The sequence below is a fragment of the Myodes glareolus genome, chromosome 3 (genome assembly GCF_982192425.1).
Source record: "Myodes glareolus chromosome 3, mMyoGla1.1, whole genome shotgun sequence".
Taxonomy (NCBI): Eukaryota; Metazoa; Chordata; class Mammalia; order Rodentia; family Cricetidae; genus Myodes; species Myodes glareolus.
In genome coordinates, this window is record NC_142028.1 from 107,641,482 (window position 1) to 107,669,127 (window position 27,646).

Genomic DNA, 27,646 nt, shown 5'->3' on the forward strand with positions numbered 1-27,646 from the left:
CATGTATTTATTGGGGTGATGTGTACATGCAGAGGTCAGAAGACAACTTGCAGAGTTGGTTCTCTCTTTCCACCCATGTGGACTCTGGGAATCTGACACAGGTCACCGGGCTTAGTAGTAGATGCCTTTACTTGCTCAGCCACCTTGCCAGCCCAAGTATGTAGTTATTTGTTTAATACATATCCTGCTATTTATCTGATGACTGACATGTTCTTTATGACAAAATACATGCTGAGAGATTTTGCTTGGTAAATACTATGGATAAATATAGCTGTTTTTATCTGATTTGTATCTTACTAGATCATACTAAACATAAACACTACTGCCCTTAAGAAAGTGAGTTTTCGGGACTGGAGAGATGGCTCAGAGGTTAAGAGCACTGACTGTTCTTCCAGAGGTCCTGAGTTCAATTCCCAGCAACCATATGGTGGCTCATAGCCATCTATAATGAGATTTGGCGCCCTCTTCTGGCATGCAAGCATACATGGAAGGAATGTTGTATACATAATAAATAAATAAATCTTTTTAAAAAAAAAGAAAGAAAGAAAGTGAGTTTTCAGTCCTCAAACAGAACCATGTCTAGAAGGCTGCCTCCTGCCCAGCCTTGGGAGCACATCACTTATCACTAAGCAGGCATGAGCTGCCAACCCAGCTCAGCGGCAGAACTAAGTGAACACCCAGATGTTCTTCACACCACATCTGTTCTCCAGCTCACTCAGGCTTATTCCTAAAGTTTCAGGACAGCTATGAAAATCTGTGCCAGTGAATGTGCTCAGAGTCTGAACTAGACAACTTTTCTCCTCAACTACAATATATTTAGCTTAGGAGGCTGTATGTGGACTAAAAGGAATTAGTCAAGGAAAATTTTCTGTGCACTACATAATATAAATATAAATACCATAAAACAAACAGCAAGAGAGAAAACTGGGGAGGCAGTCTCACCCAAGTACCTATTAATTAGCCACTGATTCCCAGTGGTAGGTAGGTAGGTAGGTAGGTAGGTAGGTAGGTAGGTAGGTAGGTAGGTGGGTAGGTAGGTGGCTGGGTGGGTGGGTGGGTGGGTAGATAGATAGGTAGGTAGGTAGGTAGGTAGATAGGTAGGTAGGTAGGTAGGTAGATAAATAGATAGATAGATTGACAGATAGATAGATAGATAGATAGATAGATAGATAGATAGATAGATAGATAGATAGATAGATAGATAGATAGGATTGATAGATAGATAGGATTGATAGATAGATAGTCTGGATTGTGTTCCAGACATTTGCAGTTGCCACAAAATATCAATAACTCATGTAAATGGAAAGTGATAATTATTTTTCCAGATTTTATTATCTAGTAATTCCTGTTATTGGACAACTTCATAACCAATATGGTAATAATTCATCTGCTAAGAGTGATTCTAAGGAACTGAATCGTCACAAACTGATTAATTCTATAATGATTCTTCAATAATCCATTTTATTTTGTTATATTTTAAAGGCCAAGGATAATTTTATTATACATTTGTTAACATTTAACTACAATATTATTCCTCGACTGCACAGAAAAGGAAAAACAGTCACTAAACTTTAAGTTTTTGTTTTGTTTTGTTTGGGGTTTGAAACAAGGTCTCACTGTATAGCCTGACTGCTCTTGAACTAACAGAGATGCACCTGCCTGGGACCCTGAGTGCTGGAATTAAAAGCGTGTAATATCACAACCAGCTAAACTTTGAGCCTTTAAACTGAAGGTTTCAAGCTTGTGAGATGGCTCAACAGGTAATGGTACTTGCCACCAAACCTGAGTTAGATCCCTGGGAGTCATATGGTGGAAAGAGAGAACTGACTCCAAAAAGTTGCCCTCTGACCTCCATATGTGTACTACAGTACACAAACACGCATGTACACACACAAAATACTTAATACAAGTATTTTGTATTAATACTTAATACAAAATACAAAATGCAAGAACTTATAAAAAGCAAACACCCAAAGATCTCCAAGTTATTTTCACTATCAAAAAAAGATCTTCCAAGAGTCAACATTTCCAGTTATTTTAAAGATAGAAGTACTATACCACACCATCTACCCAGAGCCATATATTGTGGGGACACAACTAAGAATGAGTTCTTTACTATTTATTATCCTTGATAAATTACTTTACTGTCAACTATCTTAAAGGTAGTATTAATTAGTCTGACCATCAATGTGGACTCTTTTGTGTACATGTTTATGTGCAAGTATACACATGTAAATGCATATTTGTGTAGGAGCGTACATATGTGGGGATACACGTGTACACAGGTATATGAACATGTATGTAGAGGCCAGAGGATAATCTTTGGTGCTATTCCTTAGGAGCCACCCACCTTGTTTCATTTTTTCAAATAGAATCTCTCACTGGGACCTATGGTTTGCCCATTCAATTAGGGTGGATGGCCAACAAGTCTCAGGGACCCTCCTGTCTGTCTCCCCAGTTCCTGGACAACAAGTATGCATGAACCACAGACACACCTGGTTTTTTATGGGTTTCTCAGTTTGCACAACAAGCATTTCATTCATATCTATCTCTAGCACTTAGAGGTAGGTGTGTGTGTGTGTGTGTGTGTGTGAGAGAGAGAGAGAGAGAGAGAGAGAGAGAGAGAGAGAGAGAGAGAGAGTTTTCATGGGAGATATATATACATATATATGTATATTATATACACATGTGTATACATGTACACAGATATGTATATAGGCATGCATGAGGAGGCCAGAGGTCAACTCTGACCATCGTTCTTCAGGTCTGTCCCCTTCTTTTTTAAAGTACGGTCTTTCACTGTCGTGGGACTTGACAATTAGGCTGGGCTGGCTGGGCCGCTGCAGAGAGCATGAGGTTCCGTGCTCACGGGTAAGCAGTAGGGAACCAGGAATGCTGAGCATGCAGGGACGAGATATACACCTGTCATGAGGTTCTGTGCTCACGGGTAAGCACTAGGGAACCAGGAATGCTGAGCATGCAGGGACGAGATATACACCTGTTTTTCATCTAGAAAACTGGGAGTAGAAAATTAATAACCTAAGTCCCCAGACTATTATGTTTATCCCAAGTTCTTCCTCCTAGACCTTTATCTTGAGCATTGTTTCTCAGGCAATAGAATCATCCTTAGGGGAGATGTCATATGTGCACGACAGCTTGGTGACCTCTATGATGACCTACAGCACACCGGATCTTTCCCTAGGTCCTTAAGTTACAGAATCTATTTTTATGGAGGAGGTCACACATACTTTGCAAAAGAGTTTCAATATGGCCACACCTTGAGCTTCACTGTGGTAACTGTCATCGGGAAACTTTTTTCCAAAGTTGTAATGTACTTAATCATGACTGAAGTAAACTGCCTGGTGTCAGGTCCTAGAAGTTTGAACCAACACCAGCTACTGAGTTGTGCTAAAAGGGGCTCCTTCTTGACTCACGTGGACTGTTACTCTGCCAACCCTGGCATTTGCAGACCCCACAGACACTGAGCCAAAGTGTCTGCTTTCCTAGTGTTGAGGTCACAAGTACATGCTTCCGTAGGTTCGGGGATCAAACACAGATCCTCACACTACAGCCCCACCCAACAAGGGTTCTCAGCACTCACCTTGCTGTGTCTCTGGCAAGATGGTCAACAGATTAAGGGGCTGGCCACCAACCTGATAACCTGAACTTGAACCCATGTGGAAGAAGGAAAGAATCAACTCTTTTAAAAAGTCCTCTGACTTCTGCATGTGCCCCCCCACACCAACATAAATATAACTCAGTAAAACACTTGACACCAATTTTCCTACTCAGCAAGGAATGAATAACATAACAGATTTACTCACCTTATAAACAGTTCAGTGGACAAAATTTCTATTACTTTTATGATGTGGGATTTCCCTTTGTATGCTGTGAATATGACTGGTTACTTAATAAAGAAAACTGGCTTGACCTGATAGGGCAAAAGAAAGAGATAGGCAGGGAAAACTAAGTTGAATGATGGAAGAAAGGAGGCGGAGTTAGAGAGAAGTCATCGAGCCACCACCAGAGACAGATGTGCTGAAACTTTGCTGGTAGGCCACGACCGCATGGTGAAGCACAGATTAATGGAGATGGGTTAAATTATGATGTAAGAGTTAGCAAATAAGCTAGAGCTAATGGGCCAAGCAGTGATTTAAATAATATGGTTTCTGTGTGATTATTTCAGGTCTAAGCTACTGAGTTGCCTGTAACCAACAAGCAGCCTCCCTACTACACTTTTAGATACTAGTAACAAGAAATCAGATAATAAAAATGAGAATATTGTAAAATTAAAATCTGTGGATCACAGCTTCTGCTTAGTGTGGTATTACTACCTTAACTTCTTCTAAAATGCCTCTGTTTGCTGCCAAGACTACACAGCTAAGTGTGACCCCAGGACCCTAAAGCAGAGGACAGAACAAATTCCTGTTAGCTGTCCTCTGCTCTACATGTATACTACAGCACATGAACATGTGAGGACACACACACATACATATAAATGATGAACAAATAAACAAATGTAACCAAAATCTTTAAAATTTTCTTCAAAATAAGTATTTTACAATTTTTCACTTATTTCTAACTTCAAAATCCATTAGGAACATGATATATTATGTTTAAATGTGTAATATTTGTACATATGAACATACAATCCAAGTTCTTTGACATTTACCTACTTTATAGTAGGCAATCAGTACAAACAAGCCCTTAAAAATAATGCCCTACGAATGCATGAAGGCTTCTAAAAAAAAACTGGACTTAGAGGTCACCTTCATGGGTATTAGGAAAACTGAAGGGCATCTGCCTTCCCCTTTTCCCTCAAGAGGATCAGGCATTTAGTTTCTAAGGCTCCTCCCCTGCCTCTGTGCTCCTGAACTGCACATGACTGACAGAAGCAAGGCAGCACTTATTTTCAGACAGTCTCTCTCTGCTGCAACCCACAATAGACTCCTCCGTTCTCTCTGAATTAGGTTTGCACCTTCTCTTGTCTCTTTTTTATTGTATTAAGACTTATTTCCCATGATAATAAACTCCCCTTATTATAAAGAGCTTTACAAAAGCCACAGATATTCTTTTTCCAGTTCACGTTTTCCTTGGTTCCACAAAATATAGCACCGCATTTGTAAAATTGGACAGGGAGTTTGTTTTTTTTTAATCTAAGAAACCATTGATCCATGTTATAATGACAAAACCACACAATGGTATCACATTTTATAAATATGTTATGTATACAGATGCCTAAGCATTTTTTTTACCTAGGTACATAAGAGACTATCTTCATACAATGTAACTGTTAGAAAATATTTGCCAAAAAAATAATTAATTAGTTAACTTAACTTTAAAGATTCACCAAAATTTGAACCATTTACTAGGCTAACTATTCTTTATATTAGATGCTTTAGCTTGATACTACTAATATTTAAAATGTTTTTATTAAATTATTAGAAAATTTCTTCTTTATCATAGATTTTGCTATAATTCTTTTAAAATACCACTTGCTGCTGTGGGACAATGGTTTTACCCTGTAAAGATTTGTTTCTTGTACTTGTTTAATAAAATGCTGATTGGCCAGTAGCCAGGCAGGAAGTAGAGGCAGAGCAACCAGGCAGAAAGTAGAGGTCGGGAGACGAGAACAGGAGAATTCTGCAAAGAGGAAAGAGTCAGTCTGCAGCCGTCACCAGAAGCAGAGGAAGCAGGGTGAGAATGCCTTGCTGATGAAAGGTACGTTAACCATGTGGCTAACACAGACAAGAATAATGGGTTAGGATGTAGGATATAAGAATTAACTGGGTGGTGGTGGTTCACGCCTTTAATTCCAGCACTCAGGAGACAGAGGCAGGCGGATCTCTGTGAATTTGAGGCCAGCCTGATCTACAAGAGCTAGTTCCAGGACAGGCTCTAAAACTACAGTGAAACCCTGTCTCAAAAAAAAAAAAGAATTAGTTAATAAGAAGCTGAGCTACTAGGCCAACCAGTTTTATAATTAATGTAGACCTCTGTGTGTGTGTTTATTTGAGACTAAACAGATGTGGGACCTAGTGGGACAGAAACCTTGGTCAACAACTTACAATTATTTAAATAATTAGAATTATTGGTAATGGTCTACAAAGTCAAATATAAAACTAGCAAGAATTTTATCTGGAAATGTAACTTCTTGTTCATTATGTCATCATCTGGGCAAACAGATAAATGTGTTCATTTCAAAATAAAACAAAATTTAAAGGTATCTAAATACAAAACTAACAGATGAGTAAATGATCCAGTCTTTACAAATCGAATAAAAATTAAAACTGTGGGGCAAGTGAGATGACTCCATAAGCAAAAGTGTTCAATCCCTGGAACCCACATGCTGGAAGGACATAACTGACTCCGACAAGTCCCTCTCTGACCCCCACAGAGGTGAATAAATGTGAAAGAAAAGGAGGGAGGGAGGGAGGGAGGGAGGGAGGGAGGGAGGGAGGGAGGGAGGGAGGGAGGGAGGGAGGGAGGAAGGGAGGAAGGGAGGAAGGGAGAGAGGAAGGGAAGGAGGGAGGGAGGGAGGGAGGAGGACATTCATTGTTCCCAGCTGGTCACACTGCCCTGGAAGGCTGTGGGAGCTCTAAGAGGTAGGATCTTGCTAATGGAAGTGGGTTTCTAGGGAAGTGTTGTGTGGTATACCACAGCCCTTTCTGCCAAGGCCACTCCCTTCCTGATTGCCAACGTGCAATAAGCTACCTCAAACTCCACATCAGTTAGGAGCAGCTCCCGGTGCTCCCCTGCCATGGGGAACTGTCTCAGCAAACCCTAAGACCAAATAAATACCTCCTCCCTGGAGTTGCTTCTTCCGTGGATTGTATTATAGGAACAAAAACCTATACCACATCACTAAGAAAGCCGTATATCCGTCTAAAATTAGCTGGTTAAGAGCACTGGCTGCTCTTCTGCAGGACCTGGGTTCAATTCCTAGTATCTATGTGGCAATTCACAATCGTCTGTAACTTTAGTTCTAGGGAATTCAAGGCCCTCTTGTGGCTTCTGCAGGTACCAGACAAACATGTAGTACATGGACATACATGAGAACAAAACACATATGCATACATACATGAAATACATGTATACATACATAAAAGCAATTAATTCAAATTTTTAGCAAATTAAAAAATCAAAATTAACTTAAAATAATTTTAGACCTTTAACAGAAGTCAATTGATATCACAGCAATTAAATACTTTACAGGAGGAAAAATTAATAATTACTCATAGATACACCTTAAAGTATAAACATTAAATTCTTTCCCCAATAAGTCAAAACTGGCTTACTTAAAATTAGCAATAAGGCTGATAGAAGATCTTAGCAGGTAAAGACTCTGCTGATGAGAATAATGATCAGCGTATAAATCCCAGGATATATATGGAAGAAAAAGTGAACCAATTGCTGCAGGTTGGCATCTGACCTCTACATATGTGCTTTAGCACATGCACACCTACACATACACACACAAGAATAAATTAATTAATTAATTAATGAAATTAAGAAAACTAAATAAATGTAGGGCTGGAGAGATAGCTCAGAAGTTAAAAGCATGTGTGGCTCTTGTTGAAGACACTGGTTTAGTTCCCAGCACCCATGTGTGACACACAAACATCACTAACTCTGGTACCAAGGGATCTAATGCCCACTTCTGACCTCCAAGAACACAAGGTGCATGTGGTATACATATATACATGTGTACAAACAGACATACACATAAAATAAACCATTTTAAGGATTAATTAATAATTAAATTAAATGAGCAATGAAAAGAAATCCACTATTACCTAATGCTGTTTCACAACTATAAAGTAATTAAAATGTTTTTAAAGGTAAGTACAGGGTTTGATAGACTCCTAATTGACATCTAAATGGTTTTATTCTAATATTCAAAGCACTGACTCTATACCAACCTTTTCAACAAGCCAAATATAACTACATGGTATTTTTAAAGTATATAAAATATCATCATACAGGGGGCTGGAGAGATGGCTCAGTGGTTAAGAGCACTGACTGCTCTTCCAGAGGACCCAGGTTCAATTTCCAGCACCCACATGGCAGCTCACAACTGTCTGAAAATCCAGTTTCAGGGGATCTGATACCTTCACACCAATGCACATAAAATAAAGTTAAATAAACCATGAAAAATAAAATAAAATAAATATATCATCATACAACTTTTATTAGCCAGAAAAGATATTTAATACAATGAAAAACATTTAAAGTGCTACTTAGAATATAATCTGATTCTTTAAACACATTCTTTAAGCATGTAAAAATTATTTCTGGTAAGCATGTAACTATATCTTTGCAAAGTTCATACTTCATATTTCCAAGGAGAATTCCTAGATATTACACACCCAGTTTCCTCACTTAAAACTTTTTTTGGATTGTTTGTTTGTTTTTGGACAGGGTTTCTTTGTGTAACTTGGCTGTCCTGGAACTCACTCTATAGACCAGTCTGGCCTCAAACTCACAAAGATCCACCTGTCTCTGCCTCCTGAGTGCTCAGATTACAGGTGTGCACCACCACTGCCAAGCCAGTGAACACATCTTTTATTAGTGTGGTACAAACAGCCCACTCGAGAACTGGAAAATGGGACTGGACAGATATTTCTCCAAAAAAGATACACAAATGACCTGTAAGTGCACAGCATGGTACTTAACCTCATGGAAAGTGAACAGCATTTTACACTTGCTGTGGTGTTTTTCATTTTTTTAAAAAGATTTATTTATTAAGCATACAATGTACTGCTGGCAAGGAAGGCACCAGGTCTCATTACATTACAGATGGTTGTGAGCCACCATGTGGTTGCTGGGAATTGAACTCGGGACCTCTGGAAGAGCAGCTAGTGCCCTTACCCTCTGAGCCATCTCTCCAGCCCCGGTGTTTTTCATTTTAAAGACTGGCTGGCATTAATTAGGCTAGTGGAAATACGGAGAAAGGGGAGCAGTCAATGCGCTGATGTTGGGAATATGAAACAGTACACAACAATCTGACAGCTCCTCAATGCCAGGAAATTACCATGTGATCTGGTATATTACCAGGATTCTCCAGAGGAACACAACCAACAGGATACATGTAGACCATAAAAGGAATTTATTGGGTTGGCTTAAACAATAGGAATTCGGTTATGATAGCCACCTACACACTAGGAAGGCAAAGAATAGGCACCTCAGCACTCCCGATCCAGTGCTGAAAGCCAGCCAGCTCCTTAGAGGGGCGCCTTTTTGAATCCCTGTTTAAAGGACAAAGAAAATGGAGTGTGCGGTCAGCGTGCCACAGAAGTGATAGACACAGACACTTAGAAAAAGGGCTTGAAGGCCCAGATGCTGTCTTTCTCTGATGTGCCTTCCTCACCTACGCAGCCTGACATTTTAAGACACCACTCCATTCAGAGTAGATTCTTTCCCCAGTCCTTGCCCCATGTTCCAATCCTCCCTTAAAAAGTTCCCACAAACACACAATTCACAGTCCTAGGTCAATAAAACCCAGTCAAGTCAATAACTAAGGTCAAATATCATGCCCAGCAATTCCATCCTTAGTTATAAACCAAAGATAATTGATGACATACCCTTATAAAACTTAGACATGAATGTTTATTACAACATTGTTACTATTAGCCAAAATGTGGAAATAATACAAATGTCCATCAACTAACAGACACATATAGAAGATGTATGTAAGAAAAAATACCATTCAGTCATAAGAAGGAACAAAAAATGATACATGCTATAGCATGTCTAAACACTACACACATTAACCTAAGTGAAAAAGTCAACCACAAAAGACCAACTATTGCAACTGCACATGCATGAACTATCTAGAGGAGGTAAGTCTACAGGGAAAGGAAGCAGATTAACAGTTGCTTGTGTTAGGAAGCAGATTAACAGTTGCAAGGGACAGAGAAATAGGACAGTGATGGTAATGAGGATGAAGTTTCTCACCAGGGTGGTAAAAACATTATAAAATTGTGATAATTGCACAATGTTATGAATATACCAGAGATCAGTAATTTGTACACTTCAAATGGGTAAACTTACAATACACAAATTAAATCTCATTTTTTAATCAGTAAGATGAAAAGTTAGAGCTCTATGTGTCTAGCCCTACCACAAACAACTGCCCCTTCCTAACCATCACACGTACTGGAGATTCATATGCTGAAGAAGAAACCTAATCAGAGGCTAGACACGGAAATACACAGCAAAGAAAAAGAAAGAAATGCGCAGACTTAAGTCAGAGGCAAGACCACACAAAGTATGACACCACACTGCATTTCCTTCTTGCATTTTATAACAACCAACCTAGAAATTAAGAGCTGGCTCTTAAGAGAAATTATAGAAATGCAAAGTCCTGGACTGCAACATTTGAAATCTCCAAATAAAACTTGTGTGGCATTTCCACATCCCCCAGAGTAAAGCTTCCAGAAGTCCCAGCCCTCCTAGTCAACTGGCTGCCTGATCTCTCCACCCAGATATTTAACAGGCATGCCAGTCTTAAACTCTCCCATTCAGTAAATGGAAATGCCAGTTATTTGCTCAAGCCAAAATCTTGATAGCACTGATGGCAGGGTCTGTTGCACACACCCGTAATCTCAAAACACAGAAGGCTGAGGTAAGTGGACTGTCATGATTTCAAGATCTACTGATTACACAATTAGTTCTAAGTCAGCCTGGTTTAGAGCATGAAATCCTATATCTAAAATAAATAGGTAAATTTAAAAATATAACAGGTGTGAGGGAGCTCAGCAGGCAAAGGTGCTTGCTGCCAAGCCTGACAACCTGAGTCTGATGCCCCAGAGCCCAGATGATGGAAGAAGAGAACTAACCCCCTGCAAGTTGTCTTCTGATAGCCATACATGTGTCACAGCAAGCATGCAACTACACACACACACACACACACACACACACACACTAATAAGTAAATAAATAAAAAAATTTAATGACTAGATTTTTTAATTAGTGTGAAATAAAGAGTAATTTACTAGGATATAAAAATTTTCAACGATGGAACTGAATAGAAGACCCGGATATCAATCCACAAATCTTTGAACATTTTGACAAAGAAGCAAAAAATATCAAATGGAAAAAAGAAAGCATATTTAACAAGTGATGCTGGCATAACTGGATATCAACATGTAGAAGAATGAAAATAGACCCATATCTATCACCATGCACCAAACTCAAGTCCAAATGGATCAAAGACCTCAACATAAAGCCAGCTACACTAAGCCTTATAGAAGAGAAAGTGGAAAGTACACTTGAACGCATTGGCCTTCCTAAATATAACCCCAGCAGCACAGACACTAAGATAAACAATTAATAAATGGGACCTCCTGAAACTGAAAAGCTTCTGTAAAGCAAAGGACACGGTCAACAAGACAAAATGAGAGACTACAGAATGGGAAAAGATCTTCACCAACCCCACATCAGACAGAGATCTGATCTCCAAAATATACAAAGAACTCATAATCCAATTTAAAAAAAAAAAGAGTACAGACCTAAACAGAGAACTCTCACCAGAGGAATCTAAAATGACTGAAAGTCACTTAAGAAAATGTTCAACATCCTTAGTCATTAGAGAAATGCAAATCAAAACAACTCTGAGATTCCATCTTACATCTGTAAGAATGGCCAAGATCAAAAACACTGATGACAACTTATGCTGGAGAGGTTGTGGGGTAAAGGGAACACTTCTGCATTGCCAATGGGAATGCAAGCTGGTACAACCCCTTTGGATGTCAGTGTGGCGATTTCTCAGAAAATTAGGAACAACCTTCCTCAAGACCCAGTAATGCCACTTTTGGGTATATATCCAAAGGATGCTCAATCGTGCCACAAGGACATGTGTTCAACTATGTTCATAGCAGCTTTGTTTGTCATAGCCAGAACCAGGAAACAACCTAAATGCCCCCAAACTGAAGAATGGATAAGGAAAATGTGGTACATTTACACAATGGAGTACTACACAGCAGAAAAACATTATGACATCTTGAATTTCGCAGAAAAATGGATAGAGTTAGAGAACATTATTTTGAGTGAGGTAACCCAGACACAGAAAACCAATTATCACATGAACTCATTCATAGGTGGTTTTTAAACACAAAGAAAAGAAAACCAGCCTACAAACCATAATTCCAGAGAACTTAGACAACAATGAGGACACTAAGAGAGACTTACATAGATCTAATCTACATAGGAAGTAGAAAGTAGAAAAAGACAAGATCTCCTGAGCAAATTGGAAGCATGGGGAGCAGAGAAAAACTTAAAGCTCAATAAAAAACAATAAAAAGAAATAAAAGGGCTGGAGAGATGGCTCAGAGGTTAAGAGCACTGGCTGAACTTCCAAAGGTACTGAGCTAAATTCCCAGCAATCACATGGTGGCTCACAACCATCTATAACTTAATCTTGTGCCCTGTTTTGGCATGCAGACAGACTACTGTATACATAATAAATTTTTTAAAAAATTTCAAAGAAGTCAACTATACGATAGAAGTTGTCCCCATTTTTCCTGACTTACAATGTCCTCTAACCCTAAAGTCAGTGCATGAATACCAAGTAGCCGCTATAAAAACTGATAAGCCATACCTCAAATTCTTTTCTCAGGCGTTCTTCCCTTTGAGTGCTAAATTCAAGCTCACTCGTTTGTCTCCGCAGAAGGTCAGAGCAGTCCATGTGTTCTGCTTCTAATTGTTCCACCTTTTTCTGCATATTTTGCACAGCATTATCTTGCTCCTGGAAAATAATTCACTTTTGAATCAACAGCTTATAAGCCATTAATAACTAAAAGTCATCATACAGACAGCACTGAGGAAAATCCGTGTGTCAGTTATAACAAACAGCAGGTTAACCTGTAGAGGCAGGAGACGCTTTGACCTTTTTTCACAGTGTTTCAGAATGTACGTGTGACTTTTATAATTTAATAAGGATGATCAGTAAATACAACAGCTAAAGTTATGTATAGGACATTAAAATGTTATACTAGTTCAAATGACCTCTGGGGTATTTGCAAAAAATGTTGTAGTTCAGCTGTCACATATCCTTTCTCCTGTCATTAGCATGCATAGGTACTTAGGAAGACAAATGGATATGTCCCTTTGTGATAAGAGCTGATTAGCTTCAACAGTTAATAATGACCCTTGAGAGACATTAATGTGAGCTCATAGTACTTAACTGTTGCTTAGTGCTCTTAACATTATAACCACTAGATGGCTCTGTTTCATTTCCTCTTCAATTTTCAAAATAACTAAAATAATCTAGGATCCTCATTCTCACTGCAAGGCTTTAAAACAGTGGTTCTCAACTTGTGGGTTGCGACCCCTTTGGCGCAAACAACCCTTTCACAAGGGTTACCTAAGACTACAAAAACAACAGAAATATTTACATTATGATTCATAACAATATCAAAATTATAGTTATGAAGTAGCAATGAAATAATTTCATGGTTGGGGGTTACTACAACATGAGGAACTGTATTAAAGGGTTGTAGCGTTAGCGAAGTTGAGAAACACTGCTTTAAAAGATCCCTCTTTCTCCACCAACATACATGAACACACAGAGTGGGAGGGGGGGGGCTTCCAAGAATCCCTGGTCACTTGAAACAGAACCTAGGTACATAATTTCAATTACAGTTCTCTATCAAAGACTGTTAAGTACCACTGTTACCTAGCAAATCCAAGTTCCCTTTTTTGGTTTTTTTTTTTCATTTTAATTTTCCTTAATAAAATCATTTAAAAAGAGACTCAGAAGCTCAAGGACATTTTATTAGAGTTTGAGAAAACAACAGGGCAGCGGCTGCTGGGAAAGCAGAGATACAGAAGGAAAAAAAAAGCCATTCCTTTTTTGAGTTAGGGTCCAAGAAAGCCATCGTTTCCAGCAGTGCAGACTGGCAAGCAGCTGCATGGTGGAAGGGGACTAGGAGCTTCAAAGGAACAGTGACAAACCCCAGAGGATGGGGGAGCATGCTTAGGCTTTCCATCATTAGCCTAAAGAAAAGGAGATAGAAAGAAGGAAAACTATGCCTTTTTTGAGTTAGAACTCAAATTATTCTTCCCATCTCCCCAGCATAACTTCAGGTGAATAAGTTTTCCTGTTGGGTGGGTCCCAGACAGGTGATTGGCAGGACCACCTATATTACCACTTAAGGAAGGAGAAAATGGATCTAATGTTTCAATGTTTGCAACAGATCAAAACAGCATGTGTCCACCCAGGGCCAGAGGTAGGGCATTTTCCCTTAAAGGGACTCAACAAAGTCCTGATATCTCCACCTTCTTATATGTTGTTTCAAATCCTGGGGAAAATGCAGTTGAGGGGAAACAAACGGAAGGGGACACAAACAAGGGATCCATCCACAAGGGCCTCCAAAGCTACTCCCTGTAACATCACTTTCCATACAAACATAAACACACTTCTAAAAATTCCTGGTCACTCATAAAACATTATCAGAATCCAAGTATAATTTACTACTGAAAACCGTTTGGAAGATACCTTTCACATGTAAAAACAGCTTTAAGAACATTAAGCACTATATAAATATAAAACTACCATTACCTGCATCAGTACCACTTCTTCAAGCAGTTACTGACAAGAACATTAACTCAAAGCCACCTTTTGAGTTTTGTGCCCTTTTATTAGCATACATTCATTGTGCCAAATGATGGGTTTCACAGGTTTTCATGGACTTTGACCATCACCAACATCCAGTGCCTTCTCTTGCCCTCAAACTGGTTCCCTCTCCCACTCCAAGAGAAGACCTCTTTATAGTTCCATATAACATATTGTATTTTCCTGAACTTTTTAACCTTTATTTGTACTGTATTATTTATTGTATTGCATGCACATTTTGCCTGCATGTACACCTGCGCACCATGTGCATGCAGTGCCTGTGGGGGCCAGAAGAGGGAGCTAGGTTCCCTGGAATCTGTGTTCAGCCCCTGATATTTTATCTTTTACTTGATCTAATCTACTCCTGAGTTCTGGGATTATGAGAATGCACCACGTGCTCCCTTCTATGTGATGCTGGGATCAGGTGGGGGTGCCAAACCCAGGTCTTTGTGCATGCTAGACAAACACTCTACCAAATGAGCTCCATATCCGTCTGAAAATTGAGATTTTGGAGAGGAAAAAAAATCAGAAATATTAGAAATTAAAAACTTCACTGAATGATAAAATAATCTTTTAAATGTATGTTACTAGGTTTATTCAGTCTTCCACCTTTTTTTTTTTTGTCAGAATCTCAGTTTCCTTGCTAAATTCCTTTTCCATGGTGTCAAATATCTCATTCACATTGCTTTCTTTTCCTTACTTTTTTTTTTTTCCAGAAGGGGTTTCTCTGTAGCTTTGGAGCCTGTCCTGGAATTTGTTCTGTAGACCAGGCTGGCCTCGAACTCAAAGAGATCCACCTGCCTCTGTCTCCTAAGTGCTATGATTAACAGCATGCACCACCACTGCCCAGCTCCGTGTTGCTCTTTCAAGGTCCCAAACTGACTTTCTTATCACAATCTTTTGCTTCTTGAAACCTCTTTGAAGTCGCTTTTGTTTGTTTTTTGCTTTTTGAGACAGGGTTTCCCTATGTAACTCTGGCTGCCCTTTGAATTCATAGATCCACCTATTGAAAAGACTGGGGGGGGGGGGAATCTTGGCACCTTTGTCAAAATCAGATGGGTGTAGACACAGGACCTACTTTTAAGCACTCTCTTTCATTGGTCTGTCTGTTTCTACGCAAATTCATGCTGGTTTGACAAGTACAACTTAATAGCTAATTTAAAAGCCGAGCAGTACAATGTTCCTTCAGCTCTGCTATATGATTGCTTTGACTACAAAGGATTTTATGGTGGCTCCATAAAAAGCTAAAGGATTTTTTTTTCTTTTTCAGTTCTGTGAAGACTGTCACTACTGCTCTTTACTTGATTTGGTTTGGTTTTTGAGACAGGGGCTTGAAATCCTGGCCCTCCCGTGATGAGGAGGCACTGCTGGGACTGTAGCCATGCAGCACCACACGAGGCTCCATCACTGCATTTCACGGGACTCAGAATCACTTCCCATGTCTGCTGTGGAATACTCCTGGGAGATGTGAATATGCCAACAGGGCATGGAACAGACCAAAGCAGCAATCCTCACACATCTAGCTTGATGATCCAAGTATCAGGGCTATTTACCAGAGCATGGGTGACTTCCAGGCAGCAGCATGGGTACCACTTCTCAAAAGCGTCTCTGGAGCCCCCTGCCCAACTTGCAGGCCACTCCTCCAAAGACAGCAATTGTTGCCTGTCCCTAAGACTGTGGGAGGGTTCTTGTGAGTTCTGTCATTGCCTGTGCTTCCTGAGCTTGAACCCCATTCCCTCCTCAGTCAGGAACCAGCTACACAAAAGTGTCAATAATTTTATATGTGTAAACACATGCCTATAATATTTCGTACATAGAATCACTGTAATCATTTAAATTTGGAAAGAATTAATTCTCATGCAGGCAAAGACTAAATTAATTATAATAAATACAGAATAAAGTCATACAGCAGTCAGACTGAGTGAATTAGAGCTATTATATTAACTTGTCTCAATCTCAAAAAGACAAACAGGACAAATATACATATTGTATGATATCCCGCTTATATATGTAAAAGACATAAAATGCTTTAAAAAACTAAGTAAAGCATATCAAAGTATATAGACAACATTCAAGGTCAAATTCTCAATGGGGGCTCTGCAGTGGGATAAGTTGGAGAAGGATTCAAAACGGTCTTCAATGATATAAAACTGTATTTCATTTCCACATCTGAACTGAGAACAGCAAACACTAAGATGAAGTACATGGTAGGTGCTAGCTACATCACTGGTACTGGTTGCTTATATTAGGTATTAGTTTTTAAGTGTGTGAGTATTTAAGTGTATGGCTTTACTAATATAATCCAAGCCTGGTATGTATTATAAGATACAAACTAACTTTCCTCCATCGAAACATATTTAACTTTAATTTTTGTCATAGGCTTTATCTTCTAATCAAACGGAAAGCGACCTCAGTTCTTGCATTGGAAAAGCAAGAGTGAGAACTGCGCTGTGGAATTCAGATACTAGAGATATGGGATGTTCTTCTGTCTGTCCACTAGAGGGAGATGTTGAACTTAAAATGTTTTTTAAAACAGCTTTTTTTTAAACTGACATTTACCATCACAAGAAACCACATTGTGCTGTCAGAAAATAAACTTGTTTTCTTTCCACATCTTCTACAAACACACACCAAAAACTATGATGCTTTATATGTACTTATGTAAACAACCCTTCGCAGAACCCAAACTATAGCTCCAATCCTGAGGAATTTTAATTAAACTGGTAGAAGTGTATTTAGAAAGTATCAGAGCAAACGTGCTCTTTCTAGCTTAGAAAACACATCCGTGTGGTTATGGACAACACGAATCTGGTATGAGGTTTCTCCTGAAAGGATCAGAAGAAAAACAGTTTGTTCCTATATTGTAAACTGCACACTGTGGGGACTGAAGAAACGGCTCAACTCTGAGGAGCATGCACTGCTCCTCCAGACCCAAGTTAGATCTTCCCAGCATTCACATCAGGAGCCCATAACCACCTGTAACTCCAGCTGCAGAGGGTCCCACACCTCCGGCGTCTGCAGATGCCTGCCCTCCCCCATAACTAGAAATAAATTTTAAAAGATTCATAGCCATATAGAGTCATAAGGGGTCATTTGCATAGAAAAAATTAAAGAAAAATAAATCAAAAATTGATAAATTGTACATTGCATCATAACTAGCATAAATTCATACACTATTTAAGGCTGATCATCTCAGTCTTTTTTTCCACACCTAGACCAGCTTGTGGGTCTCTATATTAATCACTGTCTACTACAGACAGACATTTCTACAATGAGAGTTAATAGGTGTGTTAATGTACAGGTAAAACAATAAATCATTAGGACTCAGTTTTATACTATTTCTATTTAGCAGCATAATAACAGTAAATTCTTTTAGAAGAAGGTATGGATTTCATTTTGTATAGGGAGACTTAAATAAAATCAAAAGTGGTTGGTTACTCTCACGTTTACAGCCACTATTATACCAATGGGCATGTCTTGAATTTTTTTTTTCATTTTAGATTTTTGAGACAGGGTTTCTTTGTGAAGCTCTGGCTCCTGGAACCAGCTCTTGTGGGTCAGGTTGGCCTGGAACTCCCAGAGATCCACCAGTCTCTGTGGGATGATGGTTCTCCTCCTCTGGCAGCATGCACAGTACCTTCCAGCACTATGCCATGAAAACGAGCCAGTAGGGATGCAGCTTCCCAGTGAGCTTGACTTCTCCATGTCCTATGGCTCAAGTCTGTGCTGTCTTCAACAATACAGCTGTCAAGTTAAGGAGACTGACCAGCAACAATAGCCACAGCAGTAAGGTGCGAGGGTCTATGTGGGCCGAAGGGAGCATCACTGGCCCACAACTGCATCTGGGCTCACACGTGGTGTCTGGCAGCGTCGTACTGCTAGATGGCAACTCCATTCTGACCGTCCTTTTTGTGCATGTACATCTTAGGAAGCTTCTACAGTAGCAGGTTTCCACATGACTTTCTGGAAAGGCCTTTAGTGTATTATACTACCCTGAATTCCCTCCTCTACCCTGCCTTCCGATCCCCAAATCCAATTCAACTCTTCTGCTCCATTAATCTCCAGCAAATCTTTTGTGATTTTATCTTTATCTTATGTATATGGGTGTTTGCTTGAATGAATGTCTGTGTACCACATGCACGTAGTGTCCTCAGAAGCCAGCAGAGAGCACTGGATTTTCTAAAACTGGAGTTGCAGACAGTTGTGAGTCACCATATATAGATGCTGGGACTTGGACCCACGTACTCTGTCAGAGCACCAGTGCCCCTGAGACATCACTCCAGCCCCATCGCTACCCTCTTTCACTGCATCCTATTTCCTGTATCTGAAAGGCCCCTCTCCAGAGCCCCTTACTGTTCTGACCGTTTTCCAAACGAAGTATAGATATCTGAGGAGTCAAAGCTAGCATTCAGTAATGAGTGAAAATGTCATGTTTGTCCTTCTGGGTCTGGATTACCCCACTTAGAATAACTGCTTACAGCTCCATTCAATTGCCAAAATTGTGTTTTCCTAACAGCTGAATAATATTCTGTCATGTAAATATAACACATTTTCATTATTCGTTCATCAGATGACGAACATCTAGACTATTTACATTTCATGAACATTGTGATATAGCAGCAATGAAGGTAACTCTGAAGGCTCAGGATCATTGCAAAAGAGGATGAGGAAACACGGTAAAAGCCAGAGGCAAAAAGGAACTACAAGGAAAAAGTATTCTCCAGATAAAGCAGGACAGTTGTACATATGAACTCACAGTAGTTATGACAGCACACACAAGACCTGTGAAGCTCAGGCCAGGGAACATCCCACATGCAAATGAATGAATGTAGTACATCACATAAATGGGCTCAAGGACAGAAATGACATGATCATCTTAATGGAAGCAGAAAATTTTTTTGACAAAATATGGCATCTATTTATGATAAAAAGCTCCAAAGTGGGCCAGTGAATGGATCCACAAGTAATAGGACTTTCCACTAAGTGCAAAGGTCCAAGTTTGACTGGAGAATCTGTACAGTACAGAGGGTTGACTCATTCAAGTTGTTCTCTCTATATATAGATAGATAGATAGATAGATAGATAGATAGATAGATAGATAGATAGATATAGATAAAGATATAGATATCACGCGCACACACACACAAAATCAATAAATGTTAAAATTTTTTACTTTGTTTAAACAAGCACTAAAGAAACTGGGAATAGAAGGAATATATCCCAATATAATAAAAGCTGTATATGACAAACCTATTGTTAACATTATACTAAATCAAAACAAACTCAGGGTATTTTCACCAAAATGAAGAACAGTAATTTTATTTACTATACTATTAGAAGTCTTAGCTACCAAAACTAAATATGTATAAAAGAACCTGTGAACTTTGTGAACTTATTACAAAATAATTTAAATGGGGGAGGAGTGTTGAAGGCAGGCACCCTGTATGGGTGGATAAAGCCACTCTCCAAGTCATAATTATTAAACAAAAATTGCAGTGCCAGCGGCTGGCTACCTCCCTACAAGTTGTGGGCTAGGGAGGCTTCTGAAGCCCCCAAAACCATACTGTCTCTTGCCACTAGTATTGGTTACCCACCAGAACTACATGTGTGATGGACAGCTGCACATCAACTTGACACATGCTGTTGTCATTAGAGAGGAAGGAGCCTCAGTTGAGAAAATGCCTCCATAAGATTGGCTGCATGCAAGACTATAGGGCACTTTCTTAATTAGTGACTGATGGGGAGGACCCAGCTCATTAAGGGTGGTACCACCCTAGGCTGTTGGTACTAAATTCTATAAGAAATCAGGGTGATCAAGCCATGGGGAGCAAGCCAGTAAGCAGCACCCCTCCAGGTTTCTGTCCTGTTTTGAGTTCCTGTACTGGTTTCCTTCAATGATGAACTATAATGTAAAGTGTAAGCCAAATAAACCTCTTTCCTTTCTAACTTGGTCATGGTGTTTCATTACAGCAATAGGAATATTAACTACAACAGCATGATAAGACAACTAGTCCTGAAGACACCACATACTTTGCAGGTTATAGAAAAATCAAGTTGAAGCTGAGCTAGAAGCTTCCTCCCTGGTAGCTACTGCCTATAGTGCCCAAAAGTACTACTTCAAACTGCTGTAGGAGAGGTGTCAACAATGGTCTTTCTCAGATTCAGACCCTTCATATTATATGGCCAGGCTGCCAGGCAAAACATGCCCACTGGTACAATAATAGCATGACCTTTTATGAGGGTTACCAACCACTTTCTGATTGAAGCCTGTTCCACAGGAAAGAACTCACATCTGGTATTGTAAATCTTGTTCAAAGACAATGGGTAGAAAGGACACAAGCACTAATGGGTGTAGAAAGGAGGCCACTAGTTTATTCCCGGCCACTTATCCCAGAAATAATCACACAGAAACTGTATTAATTAAATCACTGCTTGGCCCATTAGTTCTAGCTTCTTATTGGCTAACTCTTACATATTAATTTAACCCATTTCTATTAATCTGTGTATCGCCACATGGCTGTGGCTTACCAGCTGAAGTTCTGGTATCTGTCTCCAACAGGGCTATATGGCTTCTCTATGACTCCGCCTTCTCTCTCCCAGCATTCAGTTTAGTTTTCCCCACCGAGCTCTGTTCCCCTATAGTTTGCTGTAGGCCCAAAGAAGTTCCTTTATTTATCAATGATAATCATAGCACAGAGGGCAATCCCACATCAAATAGGCAAACTACAGCGGTCATGTGGCTAAATACACAATATGCCTGTCAAACTTCCTACTATAAAGGACACCTGAGTCATGAAAAAAAGTGATATATAACTTTCTTTTTCCTCTTCTTCTTCTTCTTGTTCTTCTTGTTCTTGTTCTTGTTGTTCTTGTTCTTGTTGTTCTTCTTCTTCTCCTCCTCCTCCTCCTCCTTCTCCTCCACCTCCACCTCCTACTTCTCCTCCTCTTCCACCTCTTCCTCCTTCTCCTCTTCCTCCTTCTTCTTCTATTTTTGGTTTTTTGAGACAGGGTTTCTTTGTGTAACAGCCCTAGCTATCCTAAAACTAGTTCTGCAGACCAGGCTGGCCTCAAACTTACAGAGACAACCTGCCTCTGCCTTCTGAATGCTGGGATTAAAGGCATGCACCACCATTGTCTGGTCCATATAACTATTTTCTAATTTAACTCTGTCATGAATTTTTCAAGGTAGGTGTATGTGTGTGTATGTGTGTGAGTGTATGTGTGTGTGTGCACGCGCGCGTGCGTGTGCATATTTCTTATAGGTAAAAACATAACTGATAGTAGTGTGTAAAATGTAATATGAAGCACCACAGCTTCAGAACAGCCATTCTAACTGTATACAAATTCACTGGCACATATAAGCTTTGGGTCTGGCTAATCTCACTGGATGGTGTTTTTGTTTGTTTGTTTGTTTGTTTGTTTTTGGAAACAGGGCTTCTCAGTGTAGCCCTGGCCTTCCTGGAACTCATTCTGGAGACCAGGCTGGCCTTGAATTCAGATATTTTTTTAAGTTGAAAGCTCTTTACAATAAAATTTTAATAATCAAAAATTTCTTTCTCAATATTTATGTTTACAACTGAGTGTAATTATGCATGCCTTTAATCCCAGCACTTAGGAGGCAGAGGCAGGCCTGTTCTACATAGTGAGTTCCAGGACAGCCAGAGTTACATAATATAGCAAGATGTGGTCTCAAAACAAAATAAAATAAAACAAAACACCCTAAATATTTACATTTATGCCCATAGGTTAAATCCTTCAAAAAGAAAAAGAGCAAGTGACTGTCAAGTACTCAGCCCTAAGTGGAACTTATCACCCATTCCAAGGTGCATGAAACACGAAGAAGGAAAGAACATAAGAGCTGGCAGACTGAGGAGTGCTCTGGAACTGCCCTCCAGGCTGCCACAGCCTTTACACTCTCAAGTCTCAGCAGCTGTCCTTACTTGAACAAGATCTGCACAAGATTGTACCTGTGAACAAACTGACATGGAAAGGGGAAGAGGCTCTTGAGGCCACACCCATCCCTAAGAATTTGTAGGCAGTTAATGGATGCTAGGAGGAGGTCCTGGTGAGAACCCACCCCTCTCTAAGCATCTATAGGCAGTTCATGGTTGTAGGGGAAGAAGAGACATTATCTTCTGTGGTATATCCACTGCTGAGTTGCCCATGCTCCTGCACTAATCCCCCATCCAAGCTCCTGTGGGCAACCATAAGTAAACACAATTGTTCACCCCCAAAAGACAGGAGAGTAGAAAGGGAACTGTTGGGAAGAAGAAATGGATGAGCAGAAGTAAAGGGGACCAAAAGAGGGTAATAAGAGTGCATATGATCAAATACACTATACACATGTATGAAAATGTCATAATAACAAGTCCATTACTGATCCAGCCATGGTGTATGCCTTTAATCCTAGTATTTGAAAGGCAGAGCCAGATGGATCTCTGAGTTTGAGGTCAGCCTGGCCTACAAAGAGAGTTCCAGGACAGCCAGGACTATTACATGCAGAAATCCTGTCTCAAAACCACTCCCCCAAAAAATTATTTTGTATGCTTAATATATCCTAATAAAAGTATATTTTTAAAAAAACACCTACTTTTGGTAAGCATGATGCCTCATGCTGAAAATTCTAGCACTCAGGAGGTGGAGACAGGAGAAGCAGGAGAAATTCAGGAATAACAAGAGATATTCAGCAAGTTTAAGTCCAGCTTGGTCTACGTGATACCCTATCTCAAAACTAAAGACCTATAAGACATACACACCCTGCAATGAAGCTATCCTACTGTAATAATCATGATCCCTATTTGCAACAGCTTCCCTACTGTCATGTCACTACAAGTGAAACATGGTCTTCCAGAAATCAAAGACTTAGAATAATTTTTCACCTGAGGGAGCTAGTAAATTATCCTATTAATAAAATTTTAGTATCATAAGCATCAAAAACACATTTTAGACACTAATTATTTTTAAAATACCTGTACTATAAGCTGTAACTCTCTTCGTTCTGCTTCCCACTGTTCTGCTTGTAATCTAAAGTCCTCCAATGCAGTCTCCCTGATGTGAGACTCCATCTCATTCTTCTCTTGCTGATGCTTTTCCAGCGCTTCCTTCACGTGAATAAAATCTTACTTTACTATTACATCAATAAAGGTTACATTTTATCTTTTAAACCTAGTTTAGATGTACAAGGGGCTCTCCCTTCTAACAGGCTGGTAAAAACTCTTAATCTGTGTTAAAATCTTGGGGTTGGCATGCTTAGCATGCCTCAAGACCTGGATTCAATCCCCAGTTTGCACAACACCAGGCATGGTGGTACGCACCTATAATCTCGGGGTTTGGGAGGTGGAGGCAGAACAACCAGAAGTTCATAGTAATCCTTGTCTATGAAAATTCAAGGCCAGTCAAGGTCACACGAGGCTCTCAAAAATTAATAATTCATGCTTAAAATCTTAATAAAACTACCACCTTGATTATCAAAATATAAATCTGAAATAAATAAATTCAATATGAGGAGTTGGGACAAAATGAAAAAAAAACCAAAAATGAATTCCAGTTAGTATGGACATCTTTACCTGTGAATAAATTGTATTATCCCTCATAACAACGAGTCAATCATGTGCCTGTGCTTATTGTGAAAAATGAAAATAACTCTAACGGGTTGAGACTGGGGTTCTTTCATCAAGTATAAATCAAAATATATCTTTCTATCAAGCTTCAACAAAAACTGTATTATCCCTAAAATTTAAATGCATATCTGTTTTTGTTTTTTTTTTCAAAAAAAAGTAGAAAGGGTGTTGTTCAATAAGTCAGAGTAAGAATATTCCTAAATGATACCAGGTCATGGTGGCACACGCCTTTAATCCCAGCACTTGGAAGGCAGAGGTAGGCGGATCCCCGTGAGTTCAAGGCCAGCCTGGTCTACAAGAACTAGTTCCAGGAAAGCCACAAAAGCTACAGAGAAACCTTGTCTCAAAAAGAAAGAAAGAAAGAAAGAGAGAAAGAGAGAAAGAAAGAGAGAATTTGAGGCCAGTCTGATCTGCAGAGCCAGTTCCAGAATAGCCACTACTGCACAAAGAAACCTTGTCTCAACCCCCCCTCAAAAATATTCCTAAAAATTAAAACTTTGAAAATACAAATACTCAGTTCAGACTATAACTAATTTCTAGTTTTCCAGATAAAGAGTAGTTTCAAAGGCTTTTCCTTTTTAATTTTCCTAGTATACCACATTTATGAGATCTAATTAGGTCCAAATCCTTAATTAAAAAATACAAGTATCTGTGAAGATCAATTTTCTAGTTTACAGGTTTAAAACAGAATCCTCATTAACATGTGGAGAAAAGGTCTATGGTTTCTGCGAGGAGAAAGGGGACCTGTCCACATGGACCTAACTTTCACTAGCAGAAAGCCTCAAGAACCTGAGGCTTCCCGACCCCTAAGATGAAAAAGTGACTCCTATTCAACCCCAATCTCCTCTATCCATCTCAGTGCAAGGGAGCTCAAACACAACAGACTAAACTCAAAGCAGAGATATACAAAGTAGTGGAAAAGATCATATCAGACTTCATACCTTAAAGTGAAAGCTAATTGATGTAAGGAGTGCTGCCACCATCAACCCTTCTTTCTTTCTAGTGTGACATTTTATTCAGACAAAGTAACACATGTACACCTAAGAACTTACAGACTAAGCACACAGACACATCCATCATTTAAACACCAGGACATAGCAATGCAGTGGTTACCAAGAAACAAGCCAGGATTATTGACAGGGAGAAAAATAAAAGTAGATCAGCTGACACTGTCTGGGGACACTTGTGACAAAACTTTTCTTATTTTGTTTTGTTTTTTGGTTTCTCAAGAAAGGGTTTTGCTGTAACTTTGGAGCCTATCCTGGAACTAGGTCTTGTAGACCAGGCTGGCCTTGAACTCACAGAGATCCGCCTGCCTCTGCCTCCTGAATCCTGGGATTAAAGATGTGCACCACCACCACCAGGCCAAAACTTTTACATTTACTAAATGTTGTGGTAAAATAATTTTTTAGTGAAAATGCAATATAAGGAGCAAGAAAAACCTGAGTGGGTGTATGTTGCTTGACACAGGCACCACCAAGTCAGGGACCAATGCCTCAGTCCCATGGAAGTGGTGGAGCCTATCCCAGGTGAGGCTCAGAAGGATGGCAAAGCCTCCCATGGGTACAAGTGCCATGTTGACAGTGTGTACAGAAAACTTCCACCATAGCTTTCTCCCCAGATGGTGCGGGAGAATTGTTTGTATTCTGTCAATCATGTTTTAAATAAATGCTGATTGGCCAGGCAGGAGGTGTAGGTGGGGAAATCAGACAGGAAGTGGAAATGATGCAAAGAGAGCAGAAGAATTCTGGGGAGGAGGAAGTTGATTCCTCGCACTCCTGCCCAGACCACTGAAGCAGCAGGATGTAAGCTGCCCCACTGAAAAAGGTACTGAGCCACATGGCTAAAATAGATCAGAATAATGGGTTAATCAAGATGTGAGAGTTAGCTAATAAGTAGCCTGACCTAATGGGCCAATCAGCATTATAACTTACGGAGTTCTCTGTGGTTGATTTTCTCTGGGACTAAACAGCTGTGGGGTATTGGGGGGCCGGGCGGGACACAGAAAACACAAACAAGCAGATGCTTATGACCCAGATGCTTATGACCTAAGACAGCTCTTCTACAGAGACTGTGCCTGCGAAGATGGGCTAACCCTGCCTCCCTGATCGCCTCCACATTTATCCGCATGCAGTAACCCCACCTCGTTTAGCTGCATAAGTACACTGAGCTTCCAGGATGCTGGGGCTTCTCCATCAGAGGGCCCAGAAAAACCAATACCAGCTTTTCTGTGTCCCTGGGTTTGCCCTTTCTTAATTCTCATACCTCCCCAGTCAGGTCAAGTTCCTGAGACCATGCAAGGATGCAGCAGTGCATAAAAATAATGGATACTTGAGGTAACTATGGAACATTTTTATATTTTTCTTTTCTTTTTTAAAAAGTTTAAACTATTATACCAGAATGTGGTGGTACACACCTTTAATCCCAGCACTTAGGAGGCAGAGGCAGATGATCTCTATGAGTTGGAAGCCATTCTGGTCTACAGAGTGAGTTTCAGGACAGCCAGGGTTACAGAGAAACCCTGTCTTGGGAGGAAAAAAAATTAAAGAGCTACTTCAAAATCATGGCACATATACTCAATTCAATATCTACTGTCTAAGTTACTTGTCAACTTCAACCTCAGCACCGCTTGTACTGTAGGGAATGCAAAAAAAAGGGGGGGAAGGGACCAAAACTATAGAAATTTATACCTTACAGTAGTCTTAGTAAAAACTAAATGTTTTGCATTTCATTATTTGTCATAAAATGTGCTCTACATAATAAGGCATTATAAAACACATAATTTTCTGTATTTATTTCATATTCAAACTGAAATCTAGAACCCACTTTTATTTTGTTTTGGTTTCTGGAGACAGGGTTTCTCTTTGTAGCCCTGGCTGTCCTGGAACTTGCTCTGTAGACCAGGCTGGCCTCAAATTCACAGAGCTCAAGCACCACCACTGCCCAACTAGAAGCCACATTTTTAAAATTTACATTTTGATGTTGTTAGAACAAAAAGGATATGTATCTTAATTGTCACAGTATTCCAAAGAAACAGTTGCTGCTTTCCTTTTAGTTATCATTGTTACCTTTTGTTTCTTTCATTTCTGTTGTGTTTCTTCCATTTATTTGTGGTGATGTGGATCAAACCCAAGGCCTCAGACAGTTGAGACAAGGACTTACCAGGATCAGAGATCTCAAATGCTTTTCACAAAAGAAACAGTATAAACAGCATACATCTTAAAACAATGCTGAAGCACAACCCAGGAGATCTGTAAAAATGCCTCTAAAAGAGAGGGAGGGAGGGAGGGAGGGAGAGAGGGAGGGAGGGAGGGAGGGAGAAAGCCCAAAGCTAGTCTGATGTAATATCCAATCAGTGGGCTGAGGTGGGTATTATATAGAGAAACTTTCACTTAGGTGAAGTATTTTA

The 27,646-nt window shown here is 39.7% G+C and overlaps 1 protein-coding gene across 3 annotated transcripts in view; it reads right to left on the reverse strand.

The window, feature by feature from the left end:
* The window catches only part of Ccdc171 (coiled-coil domain containing 171), a 378,010-nt gene that overhangs the window by 305,738 nt on the left and 44,626 nt on the right, over window positions 1-27,646 (reverse strand). For 2 of the 3 annotated variants that reach the window (XM_087904894.1, XM_087904895.1), the window contains exons 6-7: window positions 23,587-23,718; window positions 12,602-12,748 (exon numbers count right to left, since the gene is read on the reverse strand). In XM_087904894.1, coding sequence (XP_087761020.1) covers window positions 12,602-12,748; window positions 23,587-23,718 — 279 coding nt within the window. The remainder of the gene's footprint in view (window positions 1-12,601; window positions 12,749-23,586; window positions 23,719-27,646) is intronic. The other variant, XM_087904896.1, reaches the window with a different exon arrangement.